At 41.8% G+C, this 25,821-nt stretch overlaps 1 protein-coding gene across 4 annotated transcripts in view; it reads right to left on the reverse strand.

Moving 5' to 3' along the window:
- The window catches only part of Synd (protein kinase C and casein kinase substrate in neurons protein Synd), a 67,089-nt gene that overhangs the window by 33,743 nt on the left and 7,525 nt on the right, over positions 1-25,821 (reverse strand). The window contains exon 1 of one of the 4 annotated variants that reach the window (XM_086988160.1): positions 9,025-9,158. The exons of the other annotated variants lie outside the window; for them this stretch is intronic. Coding sequence (XP_086844286.1) covers positions 9,025-9,058 — 34 coding nt within the window. The 5' untranslated portion in view covers positions 9,059-9,158. Of the gene's footprint in view, positions 1-9,024; positions 9,159-25,821 lie in introns of those variants that run through there. 4 annotated transcript variants of the gene reach the window in all.

The following is a 25,821-nucleotide window of genomic DNA, read 5'->3' on the forward strand; positions in this document are numbered from 1 at the left end:
GCGGCGAAATCGTAAGCGTATTCCTGGAGCTGTTCAAGAGGCCGCCACATCCGCCGTTGTCATTACTGGCGAAAGGAATAAAGAATCTACTGTTTTTCCTGGTTTTGCTCGAACGCCACAAATACGCTGAACGGTAGCAAACGACGCAGATCATAGAGCATAGCAATGTCGGTTGCGAAGTAAATACAACCGCGATATATTGCCATATCCCTGTAAGTGATGCCACCAGTTATCATCGTCGATGGCGATTGGCGCATTCTTGCCGTTGTCTCTCTGTCTACCAGCCTGGTTCTGTACTATATGCCTGTCGATTTGCCGTTAGTGCCTTGCCCCTACACATTATACCGCCGCCTCCTGTCGTCCTTCAACGCTGTTGCAACAAGCGTCATCGTTATTATCAAGGGTAGCAGCGACAGCTACCGCATCAATAGTAACAATGACAACAGCAGCCATACATATGGGGGACAGTTGTGGCTTAGGATCACTTCGTTTTCATCAGCCAGGTCGCATACTCCCTGGCATCCCCTCTAAATAGCTGCACTCAATGTCGGAGCGAACGGAAACACTTACTCGCATCGTAAATACAAACAGCCACACGACGTATATTGACGGACGTACTTCTCGATAGACTGAAAGTTACTACAGCCATGCAACAATAGCGTTTATGTATTCCTTACGATGTAGGCGAACTGTCCCTTATATATGCAACGGTTCATACATGGAACGCGCTTTACAACAAATACACGAACTCCTGCACTCCAGTAAATAAACCGACGACTTAAGCCAATAATGGGAATGTGCAAAGCACGCGACAGGTCGTTTCAGATACTCCTGCCATTGACACGCTCCTGCCGACTTCTACAAGCAAAATACAAACAATAAAATTACAATAGAAAAATGATCGATGATGTAACAACAACGGAGTCTGCTGCCGCTCCATGTTGGCTCGCGTTGTAGTTAAATCGAACTTGGGTTGTCTATAATAGCTTGAACATAAATTCTTAGAACCCTCACCTAAGCAGGTCAGACAAGGCGGGTGGCCACGTCTGTTCGACAGTTAAGTGGCCCGCTATTTCCAGAATATAACTGAGATGGATTTATGATTTATACAAATATTCATGATAGTATGTATTTTGTTTGATTTTCTCAACGCGTATATAGAGACAAAAGCTGTTGTCTAAGAGTTGGTGGTAAAGGCGAATGTCCTGCTGCCGACCCGTATATGCCAATCTCTCTCTTGCCATCTTGCTACGCAGGAGTCTATCTTGAACTCGCATATGCAAACGATGCGATAAAGGCCAAATCAACGTAACCTAAAATAAAATTTAGTCTAAGACAAGTCACAGTTTTATCAAGGCTAACTGGACACACGGTGTTTTCGCTGCTAATGGTTAGGGAAATTTCTGCTTTGCCCAGTAGAAATCCGGTCTACGGGCAAAATCATAACAGCGACGACGGTAACGGCTTCCATAGCTAGTCGATAAAGAACTTGAAGGACATTCATGACTTACCAATATGGACGTGATTAGCTCATCTAGCTGACTTTACATGCATTAGCCTGTTACTAATGAATCCGGTAGATTGTGGAAGTTTCATTTTTTTTAAACCAGTGAGGCTCGAATGACGACTTTATAATTTGTGTAAGAGGCAGCTTTATTTTTTTATACACTTGTCCTAGCTTCTGGACAAGCAAAAACTTATCATTAGCATTCTTATATGTAATTTCTCTATCTATAGCTTTTCGAAGTAAAACGCTGGTGTACAGCGTTTTCTCTTTTTAGAACATGGAAAGCTCCGTAATCGCACAAACTTAGACGGAATGAATAAGCAGACTGAAGCCAGCGTTAGATATCCCTTTGCTCAAAGTGACACATGGTGATGAGGCCTTGCTTTGTCATCAAGATATCAGACTTTTGTTTTCGATCGTCGAATCGACGGGCTACGAGTCTCAAGAACTCGAAACAATTGGCTGTATTCACTGTATCTTATAGCAACAAATATCCACTACAAGTAAGGCCATTAGTATGCACACAAATCTACTTGACACTGCCGGCAAACTCGATTCCGCTCGAACGCCACGCCCTTCCTTCTTCCGCTAGCGGTAGAGATTGAACCAGGCCCGGTCTATGGCAAGAGTATGCTCCAGACAAGTTATTTATTGGTAAAAATTTTGCAAATTGCATGTACATATTGCATGCAAACACACAACTCGCCTCGAGCCAATGAATTCAATCAATTCCCATTTTGTTACCGTTTATAGTCTCAATATTCAAGTTGTAGTTCTGCGTGAAATAATGTGAACTGCGAATTTTACGAGACGAAGCTCTTGATTTCAAATTCTACTTTCCGTTAAAAGCGTCCCCGATGGTAGCAATGCGTTCTTACCCCTGGGGTCCCAATATCTGATCACCGCCTCGTTGAAATTCAGCACAACTATTTTCGTCCTTGAAACCATTCAAGTTCTGTGCTTTCGGTTTCCTTGCTTATGATGTAACAGTCAACATTATAATGCATATATATATATATATATATATATATACCGATTTCTCTGTTTTCCACATGTCTGTAGCCAGTAGATATGGCACAAAGCGCAAAGTGCATGAGCTCTTCGGTCCAGTAACAGGAGCAAGCGGTCCGAGCATAGCACGGTTGACAGTGACGTATCGAGCAGATGAAGTTATCCACTTGACGACACTAGGTGGCATCGCTCACCTGCTGGTACCTCAATGAACCTCAATGGTATATCGCAATTAGGCTCTCACCGTGACTCCGTCAATAGCGATTTATGATAACAGTTTTGACGAATAAGCCACCAGCCAGCGATGCACTGCTGTTCTCCGTGGCTGACAGAAAAGGCGATAGAGAGCTTTACCAGCACTGGAGTAAGCGATGTAGCTTCGAGTCGCCGAAGAATTACCTGGTACAATTCTTTTTCACGTTTAACAGGAAGTTAGTTTTCTCTTCTGTAGCGTATCAGTTGACGGTTGAGTGGCCAGAGGCCGACAGAAATGCTCGTTATGTAAGCTAAATCTGTTTTCCGATTGGGACCATCACGGTAGGATATCTGGTCTGGTCTATTTATATGCGCTGTTACTAGGCTGCTGTGTTTAAGCTCGTCTCTTTTTTTATTAGGGTGAAAATTGATCATCATACCAAAGGAACGATAACCATCAAACTACGCTTGTCTCGCTTATTTGCTTTACAAGGGTTTAGCCAAACTAGATCAAATTGGAGTAACCACATTGCACAAACTGTGGCTCGGCAGCATATGTTAATTTTGGATTGGCAGAATTACTCTTCAATCAACTGCGACTTCGTATGGAGAGTCATTTCGATATTTCATCACGGCTACGTAATAGTAAATTAACAGGCTAGAGAAAAAAAAAAATGTTATCACTAGCCTCTTTAATCTGTTATCTGTGCAAATTCGTTTAGCTCGTACCGCGCATTTCAATACACAAATGCAATGTTGCGTCAGAAATAGATGTGGACATATTAGAGCGCCTTTCCTGCCTGTGCTTATTTTTGAGGTCCAATGGTTCTATTTGGTTTTCGGCATCGTCCCGGCAGAATAACGCATTCACTGTCTATGCGTCTCCCATCGAAATATTTCTTTCACATCAGAAACCTGCCGTTGTTCCACTGCGTTTGTTGTATTAGCGATCTGACGCTATCTAAAGGCGTATTTTTTGCGTATATAAAAGGCTTTGGCAGGTACTTAGATAATAATTCCGCTAACGGGATGTGAGCTTTGGTGGAAACGAGCTCCCATATCGAGCTTCACTTGGCTTGCTTACACGTAAAAGTATTTCGTGCACCTCGAGCAGTTCGATGGCCACAAGTTTAACATGGTAAACGAGCTTTCATCAGCCCCACCAGCCTTTACCAGTGTTAGCCTCAAGCACCAGTCTCCGTGAGTTGTACGTAGAGAGCAGTTCTGCCCTGGTTTAGAGGGAAGGAGAAAATAGTTTGTAACCAGCCAAAGGGTTCAACCTGCACAATGCCGAGGTTACTTCTATATACATCATGGCGGATCGAGCGTCAGTCTATGTGAGCATAGTAACCAGAACGACCACTTTGGGAGGCTCTCTGTTAAAGTCGAGGGTCATTTCTAACCTTATTGCAGGAAGTTAGGTGGTAATGCATTTAGCACAGCCCGTAACAAGCAGATACCCCGACTAGCAGCGTCTACGTTAGAACCTCGTAAATATCTCATTCTATAGATCCGATAAATTAGTGATGTATTTGGCTGACTATGTACACGAGAGCGTAGAAGAAATGGGGGGAAAAAGTAGCCATGGATACATCAAAAATATCGAGTCGAAAGATCAATCCTGGCATTGATTCAAGTGGTTCAACCAGTTTCTACTACACGAGTATGCGAAGAACACCAAACTACGTATTAAGTTTGTCAAAATTTGCAACGACGTAATACTACTTTCCATTTAATAACGGTTCGTTACTCTCGAATGACGTCTGCATTTCGCAATGTCGAACAAAATAAATTGCTCCTCGATATAACTACCCAGACAACATATATTTATACACTGTTGATTGAATTAAATACTAGAATGGAAGAAGGTTCAAGCAGGCGAAGGCAGGATAAAGCTAGAGAAACGGATACATGCGTACCATGTTTCTATTTCCCCTGGTCACTGATGCGATCCGAGGAACTCGCAAACAATTTGACGGTCTTTTCTTTTATTCAGTTCATTTGCAGTTGCAGTAGGCGGTAAGCGCAATAGCGTTTGGTCTTGAGACGAGCGAGACTTGCTTCTATACTAGCGCCACTGCAGTCCTCGTGAGGCAAGGGAAATTGTGATCTGATTGTGGCCGTTAAGCTAGATCGCATGTCGGAGTTTTATCAAAACGTGGAAAATTGTCACAGAACGATGAACAGGGAACAAGGGAAATGGAGGAAGATAACAGGATAAGCCTGTAAAAAACGTTCGATCAGAGGAAATATCTATCGTTTCTTTTTTTGCAAGACGACTGCTGCAGTTCAAACCTTTTTATCTAGCTTGGCTAACTAATCCTGAAAAGGCTGCATTTTACATTAGATGTTGCTTTGTGGCTTTTACCCATAGAAACTGTAGAGCCTTATAGCAAGTTTACTGACACCTAATGCACCACCAACTGTAGAGGTAACATTGATTCATGGAGTAGAATCCAGCGCCTAATGTTCTCTACAGACGAGATTCAAAAAATTGACGAATGTGTGCAGCGCCATATCAGACCATGTACGTGTACAAAGTGATTTTTCTGATCAATGCAGAGCTAAGTAGCTTAAGCTACCATGAGTAATCATTGTAATGAAAATAGTTTTGACAGATTCACCGTTATTCTCAGCAGCAACGGCTGTCTCAAAAATGTATTTACTAGTTTCGGTCCAAAGAAAAAAATGTCCTACCCTTAGTAATGCTTGAGCACAAAGTGCATTATGTCTTTGACGATATATCGCTAATACCAAATAAGCAGTCGTCATTTTTAGAAACTTTCCATATTATACCCTATAATTAATCTAGTATCAATAAAAACAACAACGTTATTTGCAATCATTACAAAGCGTTGATACGTTTGTAACGATTCAGCCGATTACTTCGCAGAACCTGTAGCGCCACAAGCGTTTGGCGTTCTGCGTTATGGCTATTCAGTCAGTTGACATTTACCGTCCTGATTCAATAAGGTAAGCTAAAAAGTACTTATTGAGTCGCATCGTCCCAATCACTAACATTTTCTGATGGGCTGTAGAAGCGGAAGAGTAGCGTCCAGCCGCGCAATCAACATTGTTGAAAACTACACAGCTGCATCGTTTCCTCGTCGTCTAAACAGATGACTTTTATGACCTATTGGAATTATGCCGCTCAGAGAATCCGAAACGATCCAGTCGTTCGGAGAGTGATCGACTAACCCGATTCAGTTAGACAGACCAACTACACAATAGCTTTGCGTCCTGTGAAGCCGTAGATCAGTGCGATGGGTTGTTTCTTGTAGCAGAGGGATATCGAAGCATCTAGGCCAGACATAGCGCTGGCATCCCTTAACTGTCCGCTCATATGAAGATTCATCACGATAGTTTCAAAAGATTCTGACTGTTAGGCAAGACATAAGTTTTTTTTGGCATCTTACGAAGAACGCGCTAACATACAATTGCGGTGATCGTATAAACGTTATTGTCACGCTTCAAGTAATTTACACGTGCCTGTTCGGTTTGTCAAGAATGTGTTATCGAAGACCGTACAGTCGGATTGCCCAGATCAAAATTGAGTTGCGATAATAACCCCATTTGTACCAGCGCTTCATGCTAAGTTCTTTATACAGGGTCAATATTCTCAATACGTGTGTAGTCACGCTACGAACTAGGGCTGCATACACACATGCAAGCATAGGCTTGCCAATTATGGGGCGCCGCATTACAAGGTACTCGCTCCTTAACGCTGTTTCCAACACTTGGTATACCCTATCCGCTGAAAACGTTTCGACCACCGAAGCAGCCAGCGATTCTAGTAAGTAACGACGGAAACAACTACCCCTGCAGTGCCGAAATAAGATTACCGGCTATCCTCCCTCGCACCCTCTACAGTACGTAAAAAGTGAACGGCTGTGCACAAAAGGACAGCCATAGTTTTTTTGACGGCGCGGTGTAGACAAAATATAGCAGAACCGGTGAGATTTGCTCGGGCTAATGCCAATATAAACGCGATATTGACATGGCGATAGAGCAATCGCTTGAATCAGTGGTTAATTTTTCGCGGGTCTCCGCGACAGTGATGAACAAAGCAAGTTGGCGATAGCAGAAGTATGCGCCTTCAACAATAGCTTTGGAAATGACAGCTTCACGAGAACTGGCGCTGCCAGCAAAAATTCAGAAGCACGACTGGATCAAGAGTGACAACAGATATGCTATAGCCTTCACTCAGAAATCTTCCAGAGTTCCTGGCACTTAACTGCCGTTGCAATTGGTGTCCATGTGCATCTCCTGAATCTTATACTCGTATGACACTCGACGAGAACTGTGGCCGTGGACGTACTCACAATTGTAGTCTCAGCTGATATTACGACTTTATCCAACTAATTCTGCCGCCGCAGTTCAGCCGACCTACTCCGGTTCGACTCATACCATGTTAGCTGATGTCGTGATGCAATCTAAGTGAATGGGTGCACGTTGAGTTAAATTGCAACATGTGTAACACCTTTATGACTACGGCATCGAAAGAATGGCGGCCGAGGAACGAGTTTCTCACAGCTACCGATGCCGTTGTCACCTTAGCCTACTGTTGTTCGAGCAACTGTGACGTAAACAACTCAGTACACAAGTTATCGTTACAGCATAATACCAACAACAGAACTACTTAATCAAAAGGGTCTTTAAGAGTTGCGCAATTTACTTCGTCCCGCAACATCCAACGTTTCTCTGCGTTAGCTCTGTAGCTTTGTGGTTTGTGATTTGTATCAGTGTAGTAAGCCTGACTCCGCTGCCTGCTTACATTAGGTGTTCTCGTTTTTGCCGCTCTGGCATGCAGCAAATACACAACCAGACATACCTATTTCACCTGCACGACATCATTAATAGTCATCGGTGAGACTACTTGTTTTCGTTTTTTTTTTTCTTTATGTAAACGTAACCACCAAGTGGCTGCCTGCGTTAAGTTCATCGTCAACGCTAGTACTCAAAAAGGCCAGGACCATACACAACAAACGATCACAGTGGTCGAACTGTTGACAGCGCCACCGAGCCAGGCGCCCCCTATGCTACGAATGACTCAGCACCATCATTTGGCGATGAAAAGGCACTCCAGAGCGCCAGCGTGGAACGAAGAACAGGACGGAACCGCAAAAGAGAAGCAAAAAGACAGACGAAACATTGTTGCGCCAGGGCCGTCGCACCACAAACCCATTCGGTCGCGCTGCAGCGGTTGCCTATTGAGGCCGCGATGGCAATGAATAGTGGGGCGCGCAAGCCACTAGCAAAACGGAAAGGGACTTCGTTCTGACAACGTTGATTGAAGTCTGACTGCTAAAAGCTATTCTTTGGGGTTAGAAGGTGTAGGCGTTGATTGCAACTGGCTAAATAGAAACGGAACGTAAATTATATCGCAGGCGCAGTAATGGCAAAAATTGGGCAGAAAGGGAATCAAAGAGTTATTGTTATATCAGAATATAGGAGGCCGAATGGAAACACATAGTTTCGTTATTAATGAGTACGATTAGGAGGTATCAATACTAACAGATAGTCATCTGTTCTTCATAGCCCCATGGAATACTGTCAAGATTAACGAACAGTTGTGACAGGCCGAAAACTTATCGAAATAACCCTATCGGCAAAGGCCCGGTATTATCAAGCCAGGTCTACTTACCAGGTGATACTAACTAGTATCGCTAAGTAGTGCCTTAATAACTCACGCGCATTTACGAACAGGTTTTCTTATTAAAAATTGGACACTGATAGTGCTGATGTGTTTTTACGAATTCTTTCTTGCTCAAATGAACGAGTTATTTTATAGTAAAAACTGTATCAAAGAGCGGGTCGAAGGAACCAACAAAGTCGTGTTGGATAGTTGTATAAATACTCCTGGACGGTGTCTGGCAGACCAAACATATTTCATTCGAAATGCTCGCCACGGCCACCGAATTTCATAAACTCATATGATTAGCGCTATATTTACACCAAGCACAAATAAGTAATAACCAATGGTATAAAGATTGTACGATGGCGTCTGCAGGACATCATCAAGACACTAAAATACAATATATAACTTTATTCTAATAGAGATTATAGCAACATAGGCTGGCTGGACGAAATTCATGTGTCAGGCACTCAGGACTAATTGTGATGCTATACCTCAGTGTTTCGAGCATGGTTAGCACCAAACAAATTCTATACCCAAATTCGAACCCAGACTACAGCGTGCCGCTAAGATTAGCTAACAAATATATTAGCTTCTAAGCTATCACGGCGATATAATTTTAAACCTAGGTATTAATAAACAGTGTCCGTAATACCTAACGTTCTATTAAACTGACCTGAAAGCGAACACGATCGATGCATCGCCATCATGAGACGCTCGATCAGTCACGAGGCTAAACGCTGTCATGAGTGTTCATTGACGCGGACTGCGACGACATTAATATGCGCTTACCTCACTATAGTCTTTCTTCACTTGCGGTTACTCCATTGGGCACAATCAGAAATCGGCTGTAGCTGCCAATATTCTGTGATTAACAAATTTTACGTTACCATTTTGAGCTCTAACACAGAAGAGACCTCAATAGTTTAACCGCAATAGTGTTGGCTTTGTACAGCAACACTACCATTGTGCTGCGATCTTTCCTTTATCATTCACGCCAACTACCACCAGCTGTTGTGGTAACGACGACTGGTCAGGTCCATTTTATCGCGTTATGTGCTAGGAGGAATGACAATTCTGTTACTACAAAATAGGCCATACATGTATGTCCTTTACAAGCGACACACAGCAGATATGTGGCATTCGAACACGATGACGAAAGGCAGACATCATATAGAATTATAGGAACCAAACGAATAACGTGGAAATCAAGATATCTATGCTTGCTTGTGCCCTTTGCTTAGCGAAGATTGAATAACCTAAACGTTGTATACAGTTGGATTTGTTTGATAGGGTATTACGCGTAAAACGCACTCGCGATTTCAGACCGTAAAATCGTCCGCCAGGCAGCACGGCATAAAGGCCGTTTAAAAAAGACTCTAGGCATTGTCGGGCGACGACTGATATTGCCTTAGCGTTACCAACATCAATAGTCGATTTGTCAGCGATCGTGTGCTTGAAACTATACGCGATAGCTCTGTACAGTGTTTGATCTCGCTGTAAACATTGCAAATGTCATTGAGGATTACTATGACGAGGGCAAATGGAACTTGGTATGATGATCGAGAATGGTGTCTTGTCTACCGAGGTCTACTCAGCTTCTTCAAACCTACGACGGCTTCCCATACAAAGTGATCAGCCGAAGTCAATCGTCAGCCAGCTCGTTGGAGTATTCGGTTGTAGCGGCTCTAAAGCCGTTACTAAATAAACATTGACGTCATAATCGATGTAGCTGCCAGTATCATTCTCTCGGGGTTTGCCACATACTGTTGATCGAGTCCCGATCCTGGCCCTGGTCATCCATCTAACCTCACAGGAACGCACACCATGCGGTACAGGCAAAGTCAGGCCACGCCAACTGTGTGGCTTCTAGCTGACAGCAGATCACTGTTAAGCATCCCTTTTTAACCCTCACACTACTGCATGAGATCCGATAAGATCACGGTTTGCTCCTGCATTTTTGGCCTCCGGCATAAAATCTGCGCGGCCTTCTGTGGAACTGACAGTTTTTGCAAATTGGTTTTTGTAGTCGATGTTTCTTTTTTTAGCTAAAAAAGAAGTGCAACGAGCGGTCATATCTAGAGCGGTCATATTTAGACAACTTTCTACACAATACTTTTTCACTTGTAGTATCCAGTTAGATCAATTCAGACGCACATGTCCACATACGAACACCTGCAAAAGCGGGAAGCTACAAATGAATAGGCAGCCCCTGTTAGTATATGGCTATCATACCTCGCACGAAGACAAACCTCGAACACACTAATAGTTACTAGATAGTTTTCGAGTCAATAGGTAATGGCCTTCTGTCTGTCGTTGCCATAACAGGCCATAAGCCTTTCTCGGAGATTTCCGTTTCTCTACCAAACATCGAAACACGCGCCGTAATGTTTGAAGCTTTCGTATGCCAAGTACGTGGGAGGATCTGTTCACAGATGTCTACTACAGGTGATTGTCCTTTGAACCTGACAACTGAAGTTCCATATTTAGGTGTCTTGATAGGTTGCGCGATACAGCAGCTTTTAACAGAATGTTTAAGCGAACTTCGAACTTATTCTTATTTCACAGAAAAAAAGCACTTTGCCCCTCAATAATCATCACTATGTCTGATGAAAGTGTTTTTGAATGAAAGTTTGCACACGACGTTACTTCAGTGCACTTAATCTAACCAGATCTAAACAAGGAAACATTACACACTTATTGCTATTTATCTCCCGGTTAATCACCATGTATTACCTGCTATCGATTATCGACGCCATGATGTTGTTATCTAGTTAGATGTGTGTTGTTTGCTGACTATAGATAGTAGAAGTCAGCTCAGAGCTTCAATATCAAATTTTCCCGCTTCGTTTCTAACACTTGTCTAGTCTATTTGTATGGAACTCGACTTTTAAATGTAGTACCTGATATAGGTAGGAATACACAAATTTGTTACGTGACTTGTACAGAGTAAATCTAAATACACACAGAAGGTTATGAGGTAGGAGCAATGGCCAATGTTATTTGTTTTTGCTATAAAATTATTATGCATTGTTATAGTTGCGATGGAACACTCTTAATAGATAGCTGGAAATAATTTTTGATCCTGAAATTCAGCTGTTTCCACTACTGGTTAGGATATATTTCGTCATCTTACTTCACCACGGTATCTAACATCGTATGAGGTGCAGTGCGACTGCCATGTAATATATGTGCCAAGCAATAATATCTAGCTATGTCCAGTATAACGCTAGACAAGCACACAGCCTACAGACGGCACATATCTGTATCTCTTCTATTTATATAAGAACAAGACAGTAATTAAAAGTTACACATATATACTATATATATTAGAATCCTACACAAAAAAAAAACGCTTGTATTAATCAGAAGTACCGGTAGACATCAGTGAAAAATTAGCTCCGTGTATATGTGTGTCTGTGCGTGTTATTAGTGTTAGTTCAGTGCGTTCGTTTGCACGACAAATTCACTTCAATATGCGTAATATTATTACCATTTCCTAACAACAATAGCCCCTGACTTTTATACAAATGAGAACGACCGCACTCATGTATCAGTTTGACTTTTAGGTGGATAAAATACTGAAACTCTTTGGTATATACCGTACAAAGCCCTGTTTATTTCCTGAAACACGGTCATTAGGTCGCCTACCATTCTTCCTACCGCAGCTAAGCGCGCTCACTTCGACCGCTACTGTTCGTGGGTCGCTTCTTGTGTTGGCGTTGTTGAGTATACACCCCCATTACCAAAGACCCATCAGTGCCATATACACAATGATATTAGATAAAGAACACAAAAGGGTACGCTGCTTTTATATTTGACCAACTACATTCTTAAAATTATTTATATAGAAAAGGAAAATGACATTTAAGCACACTCAAGTGGTTCTTTTGTTCATTCTCTTCAACTACACCGCATGGTTAGTATTCTCTCTGTTTCTTGGACCTTTGACTTCAAATATTTCATTGACTAAGCTCACCTGTAGACGCAACTCATGCTGTAAACAGGCCAGAGAAGCTGCGCGGACATCGGCAACAATAGTAACGGGCCCAGCATCGGGGCGCGTTGGGTGCGGACGTTGTGGCCCTATCAACAACCCACAAATTGGACGCGACTTATGTGACTGGTTGAAAACAGGGTCGTAACGCTGTACCCCCTGATGGTCAGACAAATGTTCCAAATGTGGCAGAAATTATATTTCGATTTTAGGCGTTCTCCGCCGGGTTCGGTAGTGGAAGAGAGGTGAAAGCAGCGGCACTGTAGTCAACATGATCAACAACATCTGCTGAGAAGGATCAAGTAATAAGCAGGGGATGAAACGCGGAACGGAACCACGTCAATTGCAGATGACATTTGCAGCTCTTTCCTGCGCTCCACTCGTGGAATACGCGCACAGGGCTACACATAATTATAGTTGTAATAACGAAATTCTTGACAAAGATTGTTTGGCCGACTACTTAGTTCCTGCTGCAGTTGTCCTAGTTGCCCTGTGATATCGAATCCACACACCAAGTTGACGGCCACTTATTTCGGCCGCACGTGCCGCACGCCCTAACCGGCTGAAAGCCTTATTGCTGGCTTGATCTGTTCCTGTCATTGTATTGTAGTATACTATTGTATTCGGAAAGATTGATACCGCGGAGTGAAGGATCCCAATCCAAAGAACAATAAAATCGGTAGTAGCTCTAACACCAGTTACAACGTCAATAACCTTGGCCATAAAGTAACACCGATGTCGATAGTTGAAAGGGCTGTAGGCTGAAAAGTACATTGGACCGGTAGGAAAACACCCCAAACGGGCGAAACCTGGTGTGGCACTATCGCGCCTGATTACCTAGTGAAATGAAAATTAATAGAAGCAATTTATAAATTTACTTAAAGAAGATTATTTATTTAGTCTAATACGTTACCACCTTGGTATTCTCAACATTTCTTGTTTATACGCCTTCATATGATGCTATAATAATCGATGGGCTCTTCAACAGATGTTGCCGCACGAAGCTGAACTGGGCATATGCTGTGCTCGATTTGGTAAATTTTTGTACATTCATTTTTCAGCTCCACAAGCATATTTGTCATATTTTGTTCCCTATAGAACTTGTGGACTCGAAGATTACGAACCGTCAACTTATCAATTTCAACTTATCATTCATCAAGAAGTGAAGGAAAGCCGCTCGACATGCATCCGTTAATTTGTAACACAAAGAATTGTCTTAACATGGGCAACTAAATATCTCGTTAATTTTACAGTAACCAAGTAAACTAATTTAAGGATAGAACATGCTTTCTGCTTGTTAAATTTAAAACGCTAGATCATTAAGTTTGTGAGTGCGGTCAAGATGGTCTCTTTTCAAACGGAGTTTTAACTGTATGTGGATCATTGTTGGATTCAGGATCCTAAAGCGCATTTAGTCGACCTTCAAGGAGGTCAAACAACATCGCATACTGGTAATACGTAACAATAAGCGGCATTGCGACTCATAAGTCGTAAATATAGTAAATAGAGCCCGAATCAATCATACGCTTCCCAAAGTTAGTAATAATGCAACAAAAAATGGGAAAACAAATTAGTACAAGCATGTATAAACTCATGTCGTTAGTCTGTGATCCTTATCAATTAAAAATACATTCAGTGCATAGCAACATATCAAATGTGAAAGTGTCTCCATGGAAAAACGACTGTCTGTGGTCACAGACCAGCTGTTATCTAGGTCTATAACATCTTGTAATTAAACTTCAGTTTGGATTCCGGCTGCCACACACCGATAAATAAATCGAAGTGTTCGTTCTTTTTCAAAGTCGTTTGCTTCTTGTAACCGTACCGGATATACAGTGAAAATGTTAGAGACTATATAAATAGACCCTGTGCCCTACTTTTGACGGAATGTTGTTGTATGCAAAATAAAATCAAAACAAAAACTAGATCGTTATTAACATATCCTTCGAAGCGAACCATACATAGATTATTACATTATAATATTAATAATTACTAATAACTAGCTGATTTTACTAGTTACGTAGCCATACCGCCCCATAAAGTACCGCTGTTTTTCCGCTATCACATGAAGCTAATGGCGGAACAACGACGAAACAAGAAACTTCACGCTCTTTGCCCGCTTAGCTTCGCGGTTCTACTTCTTGATGCAATTTCACTTGCCGTCGGTATCTTACGGTGTTCGGAAATTTATACACGAAGGACCGGGCACTTACACGAGGACACGTGCTTCTATACGTACGAGCGCCATAATGGAACACAGGATCGCGATAATCGAGATGTATATCATCGATTATAGTCGCGTTATCGCCTGACGACCTTTGCCTTTGTACTTTCGGTGCATGTGAGTTCGCATCCGACGTGCAGGGGAAACCTATCGAATGATTAAAGATATGGAGCTTTTGGTTGTCAAAGAAGGGAGGGAAGTAGTAAGTGACAAAAACAATCGGCTGGCGTCAACGGTAGCTATAATTTCAGCGATCTTATAAAAGTTCTTGCAGCCATAGCGAGTTTACGATGTTTCATCACGATACGTGATGACGCCAGGATAATTAGCGTCATTTAATGGTAAAATGACCATTTAACTAGTTTAGGACTGTGACGCCATTATGCTCAAGCAAGACAGCTGGTCTGTAGAGAATTAGCTATAAAACGCAGCGACACCTTTTGTTGTTAGGAATTGAAATACAATTATTTTATCTTTGACTTAATTCAGCATTATTGCCAAGCAAATAACTTCTGTCACAGCAGAAAATTCACAGGTATCGGCAATCATTAAGACAAAGCGTAGCTGACAAAGGCAACGGCAGTCACTCTATTGTCGGACGATTGTCCACTCCATAGCGCTACAGAAAATTGATTGCTTTCCCTGGTCTAGTTTCTTTTTCTTTTTTGAGAAACGTTTCGAAACTTTCGGAAATCGGTCACACGCGAACTAACGGTTACCCATTTGAGTTAATTTCTTCTACAAACAACACTAACGTATAATGTTGCATTCCCTTTCGTTGTCTGTGCTTCCGAGGTATTCCATAATGATTGCATTGTTACATTTTTCCTACTATTTAAACTGTTATGGTGACGCACAACAACCAAGCCAAAAAAGGCATGTGTGCAAACGTTAACACTACGACGACGATTAAAATGATCATGATTATATATATTAATACTTATTATTGATTGCAGAACGACGCTTGAAAAAGTTGCACAGATGGCGTCCTACATGTTGTATGATAATGTCTGATAGACTCTGAGACAGAGTGTGGTCGGCCATTGTAATCAAAATGGCTGACTAATTATTTCAATCATAATTCTACAGAGGGTTATTTCTACTTATTCAGTTTGTTTTGTGTCAAATAGTTCGGTCGCGTGTCATACGATTTGTAAGATAATGGCAACGTTTTGTAGCCAGGTGGCTTATATCCTTTGAATAATTTCCGCTGTGTTAGTGCGTCGCCAACTAGCGACTAAGGACACTACGAAAGATATCAATTTCTGCGTAGCTCGCATTGAAATAGCGCCTGTTAGGGTCAACAGCGTTTGAAGTATGTTGCAGAAAGTATTTGTGTGTGAGCGTACCGTTTTTTTTGGCAAAGTTAAGCTCTGCTGTACCGTAGCATAATGCGACGCGTAATTCTAGTCAGTACCATCGACTGCCAACTGCAATCGATGTTTTGTAGAGATGTAGCCTTAAAAGGAAACTTCTGCTATTATAAAGATAAGCTATTACTTTTTATGGCCGTTCAGGACAGCCTGGCCACTGCATAATAGTGCAAATCTCGCCACTTCAAAGAACGCGCCCTTTCATTATCTTCCATATCTATGCTATGCCGAGTTTACTTAGCTGAGATTGATTGTGGAGTCTAGCAAAAATGGGTGGCTCATTAATAACCTGAGCCACCATTACCTGAAAGAACTAGTAGGTATTCTCCAAGGAAACGTTTTACCGTACGTTCGAAGGAGAATAAGGTACCGTCTTCTTGACACAGTAGTGTCAATGACGAGAATATCGAAAAAAACTCGCGTGCGAATCTATTCCAGTTAGAACACACTGTCCCTACGGAGACCACAACGCTCGTTACGTACACCTCCCTTCAAATAACGGCGCAACGCATGACCTGTTAGCTGCACCGTGCTAGCGACGAAGAACTTCGCGATGCAATACAGTATAGATCTGTGTGTTGCATGTCCCTGCGTACAAACATGTATGAGGTGACGACGCTCAAGCAAGACAAGAAAACAACATTTTCATGTGGGACCCGTACATACAAGTTACACATACACCCAAACTTCATAGTCATTATCTTCACGAACGCGGCACGACAGCAGCATAACATGACGGAGTCACAAAGGTTCACCCGAAGTCGCGATTCACACTGTAATTTCCGCCTGTGCGAAATTCGTGTAAAATCAGAGATGGTTGTTGACTAGAAGGCGAATAATTGAAATCGGCCATTTACGCTAGCCGTTATTGTTAGAAGATGTTACGGCACAATGCTAAACGTGTTAGCGTCACGCGATTTTGTGACTCTAGCGTATTAAGTAATAACTTGGTATTTTCCTAAGATTTTCAAAAAGTGGCTCCATTCAATCCACCCGAGGGTAATATATTTTTACCATACACTTACATACTCTATGCTCATTACAGTTTTTTTTTATTATTAATATTATTATTATAAATAACACACGCGCACCCACATGAGCTGGCAGAGTAAGACAGGGCCAAGAAGCGACGGTGTACTACGGCGGTCAAAATCGCTAATTTGTTATAATACAATATGGCTATATTCGAAAGCATAACGACTTCAAGGGCACGCAGACTCAGTGTGTGACGTAGTTTTATCCCTATAAAACGTAGAGGAACATCTACCGTCGCGTCAGATTGTCCACCTCATCATAATTTTGGCTAACCAGCATCCGTTCCAAACAGGGAACAGGGCTGTTGGCCATTTTGGCATTTGAAATTTTCCGCCTCACAACGTTCGACGTCTGAGCGTTAACATTACAAATACGTAAGGAAGGCTATACGTGCATACCATATATACATTGCTTGTTTTGAAAAATGTCATGCTAATGTGTATGACTGATGTAGGTTGTCATGAAAAAAAATTATACCTACATTATCACGAACAGATATCAAATTGGCAAGTGCGAACCCGATTGGCCATTGCATATTGTTATTGTGAGATTTTATCAACATTACCGTTATCGCATGCGAGCGGTATGAAAAAACAGGTTATATACCTACCAAAATTTTAGTAAAAATTTTTTCCTATTTCTCTAGCCGGCGTCCATGTGGAAGGTTTCAAGATGCTTGCCCTTACAGACACCATCGTCCTATATAGTGTTTCTGGAAATGTTTGTGGATTAAGGTGATCACCACGCGCTAAATGTGCAGTAAAGAAGTTCTTAACATCTATTGTAATGGAAAAAAATGTTGCAATGTGAGATCCAAGCACTGCTAGTATAGTTCTTCAGTTTGACATCTCATTTGAGCTTCTTATGCGTAGTGCTCCAACGTCAACTAGTGTTAACGACACAGTAATTTCAATTTATGCTTGTACCGTGTGTTAGTGCGTAAATCGACGCTGTATCTGGCAGATAAATTGTCAATTTCCGAAGAATAGATGTGGCCATTAGCGAGGTTTTCCTTCTTTTTTTCCTGTGCTTCCTGTTGCTTAAATCATCCCTCAGATTCGCATGATCCATTTACGTGAACATTGAGCCGTCCTCGGTCAGTATGCGTACATGAGCTAAACAAGTTACTATTAGTTAGTTCAAAGGGTGGACGCTCTATTGACGCTCATAATATCACAACACAATGTGTTGTTTTGGGAACTTCTACTAGCTGTCGATACATGGCTAATACCCAACAATACCCCCTAACAAAGCCCGTATTGTTACTCCTTGCTGGGCGTCGCGAAAAACACCCAAGTTCGTCGCAGAGAGCCGCCAATCATATCGAGTGTTTAATTGTAATGGTTTTCATAGATTTCTCGGTATACAGCTCAAATGGTGCCGATAAAGTTTAACTGTTGATGTCGTATACATTTTAGAAGATGAAAATGTGCAAAATAATTATCTACTATAATTGAAACGAGGGCGCGAATCTTCCCCTCACTTTCCAATGTATTACGTCATTGACTCGTTATCTTCGGAGACCTCTTATCATATAGCAATTTTCGGATTAGTACAAGAGAATCTCAAATGTAAATTACCATTCTGTTTGTACATAAACAACTGTTGTGTTGCACGCTTTGCCGACGTCTGTCACATCTGAACGTTTTTTGAATGGGCATCGGCTAAATAAGATGTCAAACAGAATATAGATTGGGATATCTCTCAATCTAGGCCCGACAACAATTCTTTACTACTTAGCAAGGTGTCACCCTATAGAGCCATAACAGCATCACAAGGTTCTTTTTACGGTGTTTATGCACTTGAACTTGAGCCATAAATGTGGACTGGCAAACTAACACACAGATGTATAACGACTAAATGCCCTCCGGGCCAGTTATTTTAGCAGCAAATAGAGCTCCAATCCAGTTGGTTGTAATAACAGTATTTGGAGAGATGAACCCAGTCGTTGATGTTACTTTGTTGGTATGTAAACAACACGAACCCGTTTTTGTCAGAGATTTACCAACGCCACCAAAAGTGGTTCAAACTAGCTTCTCTGGTTAATCAACGCTCATATATTGGTGCTTGGCAATCTTGTTGACGACTTATCAAACCAATGATAGTATAAAGTAGTCAACGAAACGATTTGTTTACCTTATGTAAGTTGTTTCGTATTGGATCTGTGTTTAAAATATCACATTTCTGTCGTTTAAATCCATCAGAATATTGTAGTTTTATATTGTTTCATAGTACAACTTCTAACGATTCGTACAGAAGTGCGCGGGACGTTTCCCAACTGCTACCCTTCAACAGCTACCGTAACAAACTACGCTCCCTCTTTTGCAAAGTTTTCTCCTTCTGGTAAAATTAAAATTCTAATATTGGTAATAATAACGATAAATCGCTCGAAATGGGCAAAAACCAAACGCACAAATTCAGACCAAATCGTTTGTGAATTGGAAAACTGATTATATATCTACCTTGTTGCCTTCATCGTTTCTGTTTGGGGCTTGCCGACGTTATGCGATAAAATACAAGCTACCAGCTGGGCAGCGGAGCGAATGGCCAATACGCGTTATATTAATTACAGTTTTCAAGGTTGTTTTATAGCAACGCCTAACAGCAATCATTGAAGCCATTGGAGTCGAACTGAGTATTGAACTTTTGCCACTCTCTGTTCACTTCTAATGCGTATAATAGTAACAATGATCATGTGAAAACTTTCTTGTGGAGTTCATTCGCACGGACTAAGTTGCCGCCGCTTTGCGCTGTTTGTCAAAACGTTTCGACGCTTCCAGAAAATTGCGACGTCTTACGACTGCATGTTCCCATTCCCGCTGAACACCGCTACTTTAATATCACAAGCTGAGGGCTACACATGCTGGATTTAAGCTGCTTACCTGAGCTTGTTTGCCTATTGCTTTTATTATAAGAGTTGTTTGAGATAAACTGTAGGGGAACGCTGGGCGACGGCACGGCTCCAGCGTAATATCAATAGAGCAGTCTATATATTTGTATGCAGGCATAATCCTAAACTGCAGACGACTAGACCTAAAGCATAGGTCTATACATAACAGACACTGCGAACTTATAGCTTCTTGTTATAATGATTGATAGGATACGATGAGATTCGAACACGTTTCGTAAATCAGTATAGCTAAACTCCCTTACTTAATCGAGTCACTCGAACAACATGTCAGGTTACGCAGATACGTAATTCGCCCTAGACTACCTAGCTCTATAGACCGATTACAGCCACTTCGTTATAACATACCTAAAGCATATGTTGTTGCATGTAATTTATGGGCTAGTTATTACACAGGAACGTTTTCTAGGAACAGAAGACGCTCAAGCCGTTCAGTTATCCGATACGTGCCCTGCACGATACCGCATTTAGGCTTTAGCTCGAAATACTATCAAGCCATAAGCTATTTACTATGAACTACATACCAGCTACAAGTCTATTGTATATATTTATCACTATGTATCTCTCAAATGTAGCGCATTTGTTGATATGTGCCCTCGTGGACTGTTGCAGAACTATTGCGTAAGGATCAAACACATCAAACCGATTATAAGCCAACATGTGAGCGGCGATGCCACGAAAATGCTTAAGACAAATATGGCGATCCTAGCTTACAACGTTGTTTGTCGCTTCAATGTCTGCAGAGTCTGAGTCAGTTCCGCTGCACTCGTGCATGAGCCTACCAATCTTGTGACACATTAGAACCGAACGATGAATCCATCACTTTCTATAGTATATATATATGTACGCTACGCAGTGTTAGATTAATATTCTTCTATATCCGTGGCTGTACTGGAAATCACTGTAAATAGACGTGGGCAGGTTGATAAGTTAAAACTCATTCCTGCCGTGGCCAAAGCTTGCTGCAAGTTATGTACAATCGATACGCAGTTAACAATTTTCGTCTAGTCATGGCAGTGTCGACCACACCTTGACGACCCTATAGGTAACCTACGACGTGCCTCGGTCTTTTTATTACGATAATCACAAGCCCACGCGCTAACGTCGCTGTTCGATAGCATTTTCGTAGTAATCTTTAGTCGGAAGGGTAGAGGGGTTATGACACGCCTCATCCCGATAGACGACCACCAGCGCGATGCTTGAACAAAAACTGGTAAGTGGCCAGTATCGCAAAAAAGCTTGATCTTGTTTGTTCTATTACGGATACGCCATTATTCTCAATGCACGGGAGCTAAGTAATAATTCAATAGACAGCAAACAAAATAGACTGTACATATAATTTGACCTTCCATAACACATAGAACGTTAGAGATTATATTGAATGTTCGAGCATATTGGATGCTGTCACTTTTGAGCGGGAAGCTGGCATACGCTGGCAGAGCTTTATACGTACCGAAAGGGTAAATAATTTATACCTGGAGCTCGAGGCCGAAGCATCAAATGTGCGGACAGAATCTCGTTTATGGCATCAATAAGGAACAACTAATGTTTGCTTGTTTTCTTCAATATGACAAAGCACTGCGTACTACTCGGCGAACCTTAAAGACATGTACTTTCGATAACTGTCAAGAAGGAAATTCACCAACGAGAAATCTTATCGACACGCACGTAGCGGTTTCCACTATGGACGAACGTTTCTATAGACGTACTTAGTCCAATTAATTATTCTCTGAGTTTCTTGTTGCCAGAATTAATCTGCGGAATTAATAGGGTGTCGGACATAAAACAATTTTTTAAACTTACCTACCTAATTGATGAATAATAATGGTAATAATAACAAATAATAACCGCATTATCAATAGTGTGGCTATATGTGTGTTGGCGTATCTGCTACCGCCATGGTAGACTCGTGCCGACACTACACAAAAAGAAAACAAAGACTAGTTTAAACGCCATGGTCACTGCGGTCATCATTGGCTTTTTACGCCGGTCTTCGTCAGCGCCTGTCATTTGCTACATATCACGTACGCATCGTCATCATCAAACGATGAACAGGTCTGAATATTAGACCGGTGTAGTCCGGTCTCTCAAGACCAATCAGATTCTATGCGTTCTGATGTAACATTGTACTCGTAAGCAAAACACCGCCCACCAGATTATCGTCATCATCTGTGATCTGGGGCGTGCCGCCATCCATTTTTATCTTCAAATTTATGAGTGTCGGTAAGATTCCAATAAAATACTGAACGCGGTTATTTATTATTAGAATATCTTACCTTTCAAATCGACATAAAAAATATATATATATATATAATATATATATATATATATATATATACAGTGATTTTAAAATTTATTTGTTAGAGACTATCGAGCATTGTGATTAATCCGACATAACAAATAAATTTTAAAATCACTGTCGCCAATGAAGTAAAAACAAAAATACATTCGTATGTTAATCCTTCCTCTATATAGAATAGACGCGCGAATGCCATAAAATACCGCTCAACATCTCGTTTAAGAGAAACACACCTTAAATACGAGACCGTTCTCTGTAACTTAGAGCGTTTCCGCTTCTGATTTCCAACGTTTTGACATGCTACAGTGAAATCGGATGCGTCAGTGATCAATCAATCATTTAATTTCGAGATTCGTTTAGTTGCATCAAAAGTGACATGTCAGTGATCCCTTACGGAACAGCTATACCCTATATATACACAGGAACCTTGTACGTTAGAATAATTCGTATGGCATAATTTAGAATTTCAATCAGTTTCGTCTCACTTGAGAGCGTCACATATGTGCGTTCGTTCGGATGAAGTATACGTGCCATGGATGCGATATGATTAAACGTTTTGAACGTCCTTCGCCTGCCACTGCCCCCAACCTTTATACGTGTTGGCCGTCGGGCGCCTAACGAAGTATTTTCGTTTGTCATCGTTCAGAGGAAATTCAACCTAAACGAGATCAAGCCACAAACGACCACATCGCTGATTATAAACCGTCTACTTCGACCCAATACTGACGACGCGATGGGATTCCGTTTGCCGAGATTTCGATGCCCGGCGCTTGCTGACCCCCAGAAAAGTGCTGGGAATAATATTCTGAATCATATCTAATTCGGCCATCATCATCGCCGTTTCTTTAATTCGATGCTGTATGAACTGCACGCGTTTATTCTTCTCGAACAATGACGGCTACCGCACGCGCACGAGAGGCCGACCATATTACTACGTCAAAACGAGCCACAATAAACCGCAAGATCCGCAACAAGTCTGCTGACTGCTGTCAGGCACTGATTCACGATCCGTAATGGCAGATAAGTGGAATTTCGTTTGTCATCCACTTAAAATGAATGAGCCAGCCGCTGTTTCCGTCGTGCGAATATTTTTCTCCGGCCATCACAGAAACACTGATGTACTCATATGCACAGGCGCCTCGTAATTTTCTTCTTTGGTTTCATGGCCGACATTCGATTATCGAGCGTTCGCGATTTTCGGTAGTTTTGTCGGTCAACACGACATCGCGACCCGAAGAACCGACGAGCGAAGTGACGCTGGTTCTAAAACCGAGACCGGCAGACGACCGCCTTAGCGATAATCTGTGCGCTAAAATTCATCCCGAGATTTTTTTCGCGTCTTGTTTTCGAATCGTTAACTTGATACAGGATAGCTTGACACCGATAGGTCCTTCGTTCGTCGAATTAACGGATCTATACGAAGGGCGCCATGACCAAATCATTTTTTGTTCGAATTTTGCGTCCAAAGAGTAGATGGCCTCTGATAATGTATGTATTTAACAGATAACTTTGTCTTTTTAAAGCTATAGCCTATTCGCCCTTTTTGTGCTTCATTTGTTATGTTACATCATCGTCTGAAATTGTTATACAGCTACGTCAATGTGAAGGGCTTGAAAATAAAGGGAGGTGGGCGTATTGCACGTCTAATAGTAAAAAAAAATCGTATTTCGAGAGTATTTGGTTCTCTAAGTGTCAGCTGAGCGATATAGAATTTCTACTGATATTAGATTCTCAGGATAGCTTAGGTTAGTGAGCCCCAAAAAGTGAATTAAAAAAAGTCTATTCAGATGCCAAAGCATTAATTCCTTGGGAGCCATTGCCACTTAGGAGTTCTTTCATGTTGGATGTTCTATTTGATTATATCCATCCACGGCGACCACAATCATCCCCACGTGCATAAAACGTGGTCTAGTTAACTCGTTGTCATATAGAATACTAGGATTTAATATGAGCGAAAATTCTCCCGCGTTCGTTCCCACGTCAGGCTGTTTGTTGGTATAGAATTCATCGCTTAACACCGTTTGGCTGAGTCCTCATTTGTCTAAATATTTATTTGAATTTCTTCGGTTTCTAGTACTCACAGTCGTTCTCGTAGCAACAAAATGCAAGTACTCATCGAAGTATGTCACTCATCAATATTATTTTGCACGATAGCCAACACACGCCGTTACGGCAATACTGCCATATAGCCGAACGGCGTTTATCACTGTCATCGTTACCGCTAACATGGCTTGTGTCATCATGACATCTTGTCACTAGTCGCAGGGTCGCCTACTGCCGGTAGCGATTCCTAAAAGCATCGAAGTCGCAGCGCAATTACCGAGGTTCAACAGAGATGAGAACCGATCCAGCATCCCCTATTTTGCTAGTTCTAGCCGCCGACATAAATTTCCAAACCGTCAAACGCCAAGTTTTTAAGGCAACAGTGCAGGCCCCATCGAGTGTGTAAATCGCGTCTACGACGGAGCAATCGCTTGCCTAGCTTGCTGTCTGTCTGACACAATTCAATGACGAAGTTCACGCGCCCAGAGAAACCCAGTAATCTATTAGTGATAATATGGCTCGCTAATTAATACAACCATAATAGTACGATACAGGTATTGTTGCGCCTTCATACCATCGACCAGAGTAGTGGCACCCACACCCCAGCATCACATATGAATCTTGTTGTACATATCACACATTCGATCGGACAAACCATTTTTCGTCGTTCGAGTGGCGTTGCGACGCGATTATGACTTATTACAACTATTACTGCTCGTGCCACTTCTATTATACCGTTGTTAATGCGAAATAAATAAGAGCTCATTCTCGAGGGACTGTGTTAATCTCCGAGTGTAACGCAGCTGATACTACTCTTTCATTTTGTCCACGGGTCACTTGCTAACAGCCAGTCAACCCGGCTGGACCTTGATGTCCGATACAAAACCGTACATCTTTTATGTATATATTGTGGGTTCTGTTCGTAAGCTTGTTGTGCTGCAACTGTTAGGTTAAGACGAGACGAAACTAGCGGTTTTCTACCTCAAAGGCTGCTAGTCGTACATGAACCATCGTCGTTAGCTTAGCTGCAGTAAGAATCCTGATGGTACAACGGTGACGAGGGCCCTTCCTGACTACCGAATTGGTGCAATGCAATCGTTGTCTCGGTAGGAGATCAACGCAAGAAGTCATACGTATACATAGCTTGCAGTTATAATAAGAATATACAAACATACTTATCTGAAAAACAATACTAATGATAATAATAACTTCATCGTTTTCCTTAATAGTCAGAACTAAGCAGATCGCTTAGAACTGTCGCCTATTTATGCTAACTCGCTCTGAGTTGGCTGTTGCTCACAGCCAGTTACCACAAATCGTACGCAATTCATAACCACCGCTAAACATGGCGACAGTTAGAGGGATTAGCCGTCTCACCCACACCAATAGCAGCGGCAGTAGCGATATGCCGCGCACTAAGCTCAGCTCAACCAAAATGGCAAGTTTTGTATGGACAAATATGTCCGACCTTGGCAATGTCGCTGCCACTCGCAACTTTCCACGCGTTTTTGCTTCATGGCTGCTTGAGCTACTGCTGCATTAGACGGTCCGGAAAAAGGTACTACGAGACTAAATTGGCGCCATTGTTGCCATA

Source organism: Varroa destructor, unplaced genomic scaffold (assembly GCF_002443255.2).
Source record: "Varroa destructor unplaced genomic scaffold, Vdes_3.0 BEIS01000004.1, whole genome shotgun sequence".
NCBI classification, from domain to species: Eukaryota; Metazoa; Arthropoda; class Arachnida; order Mesostigmata; family Varroidae; genus Varroa; species Varroa destructor.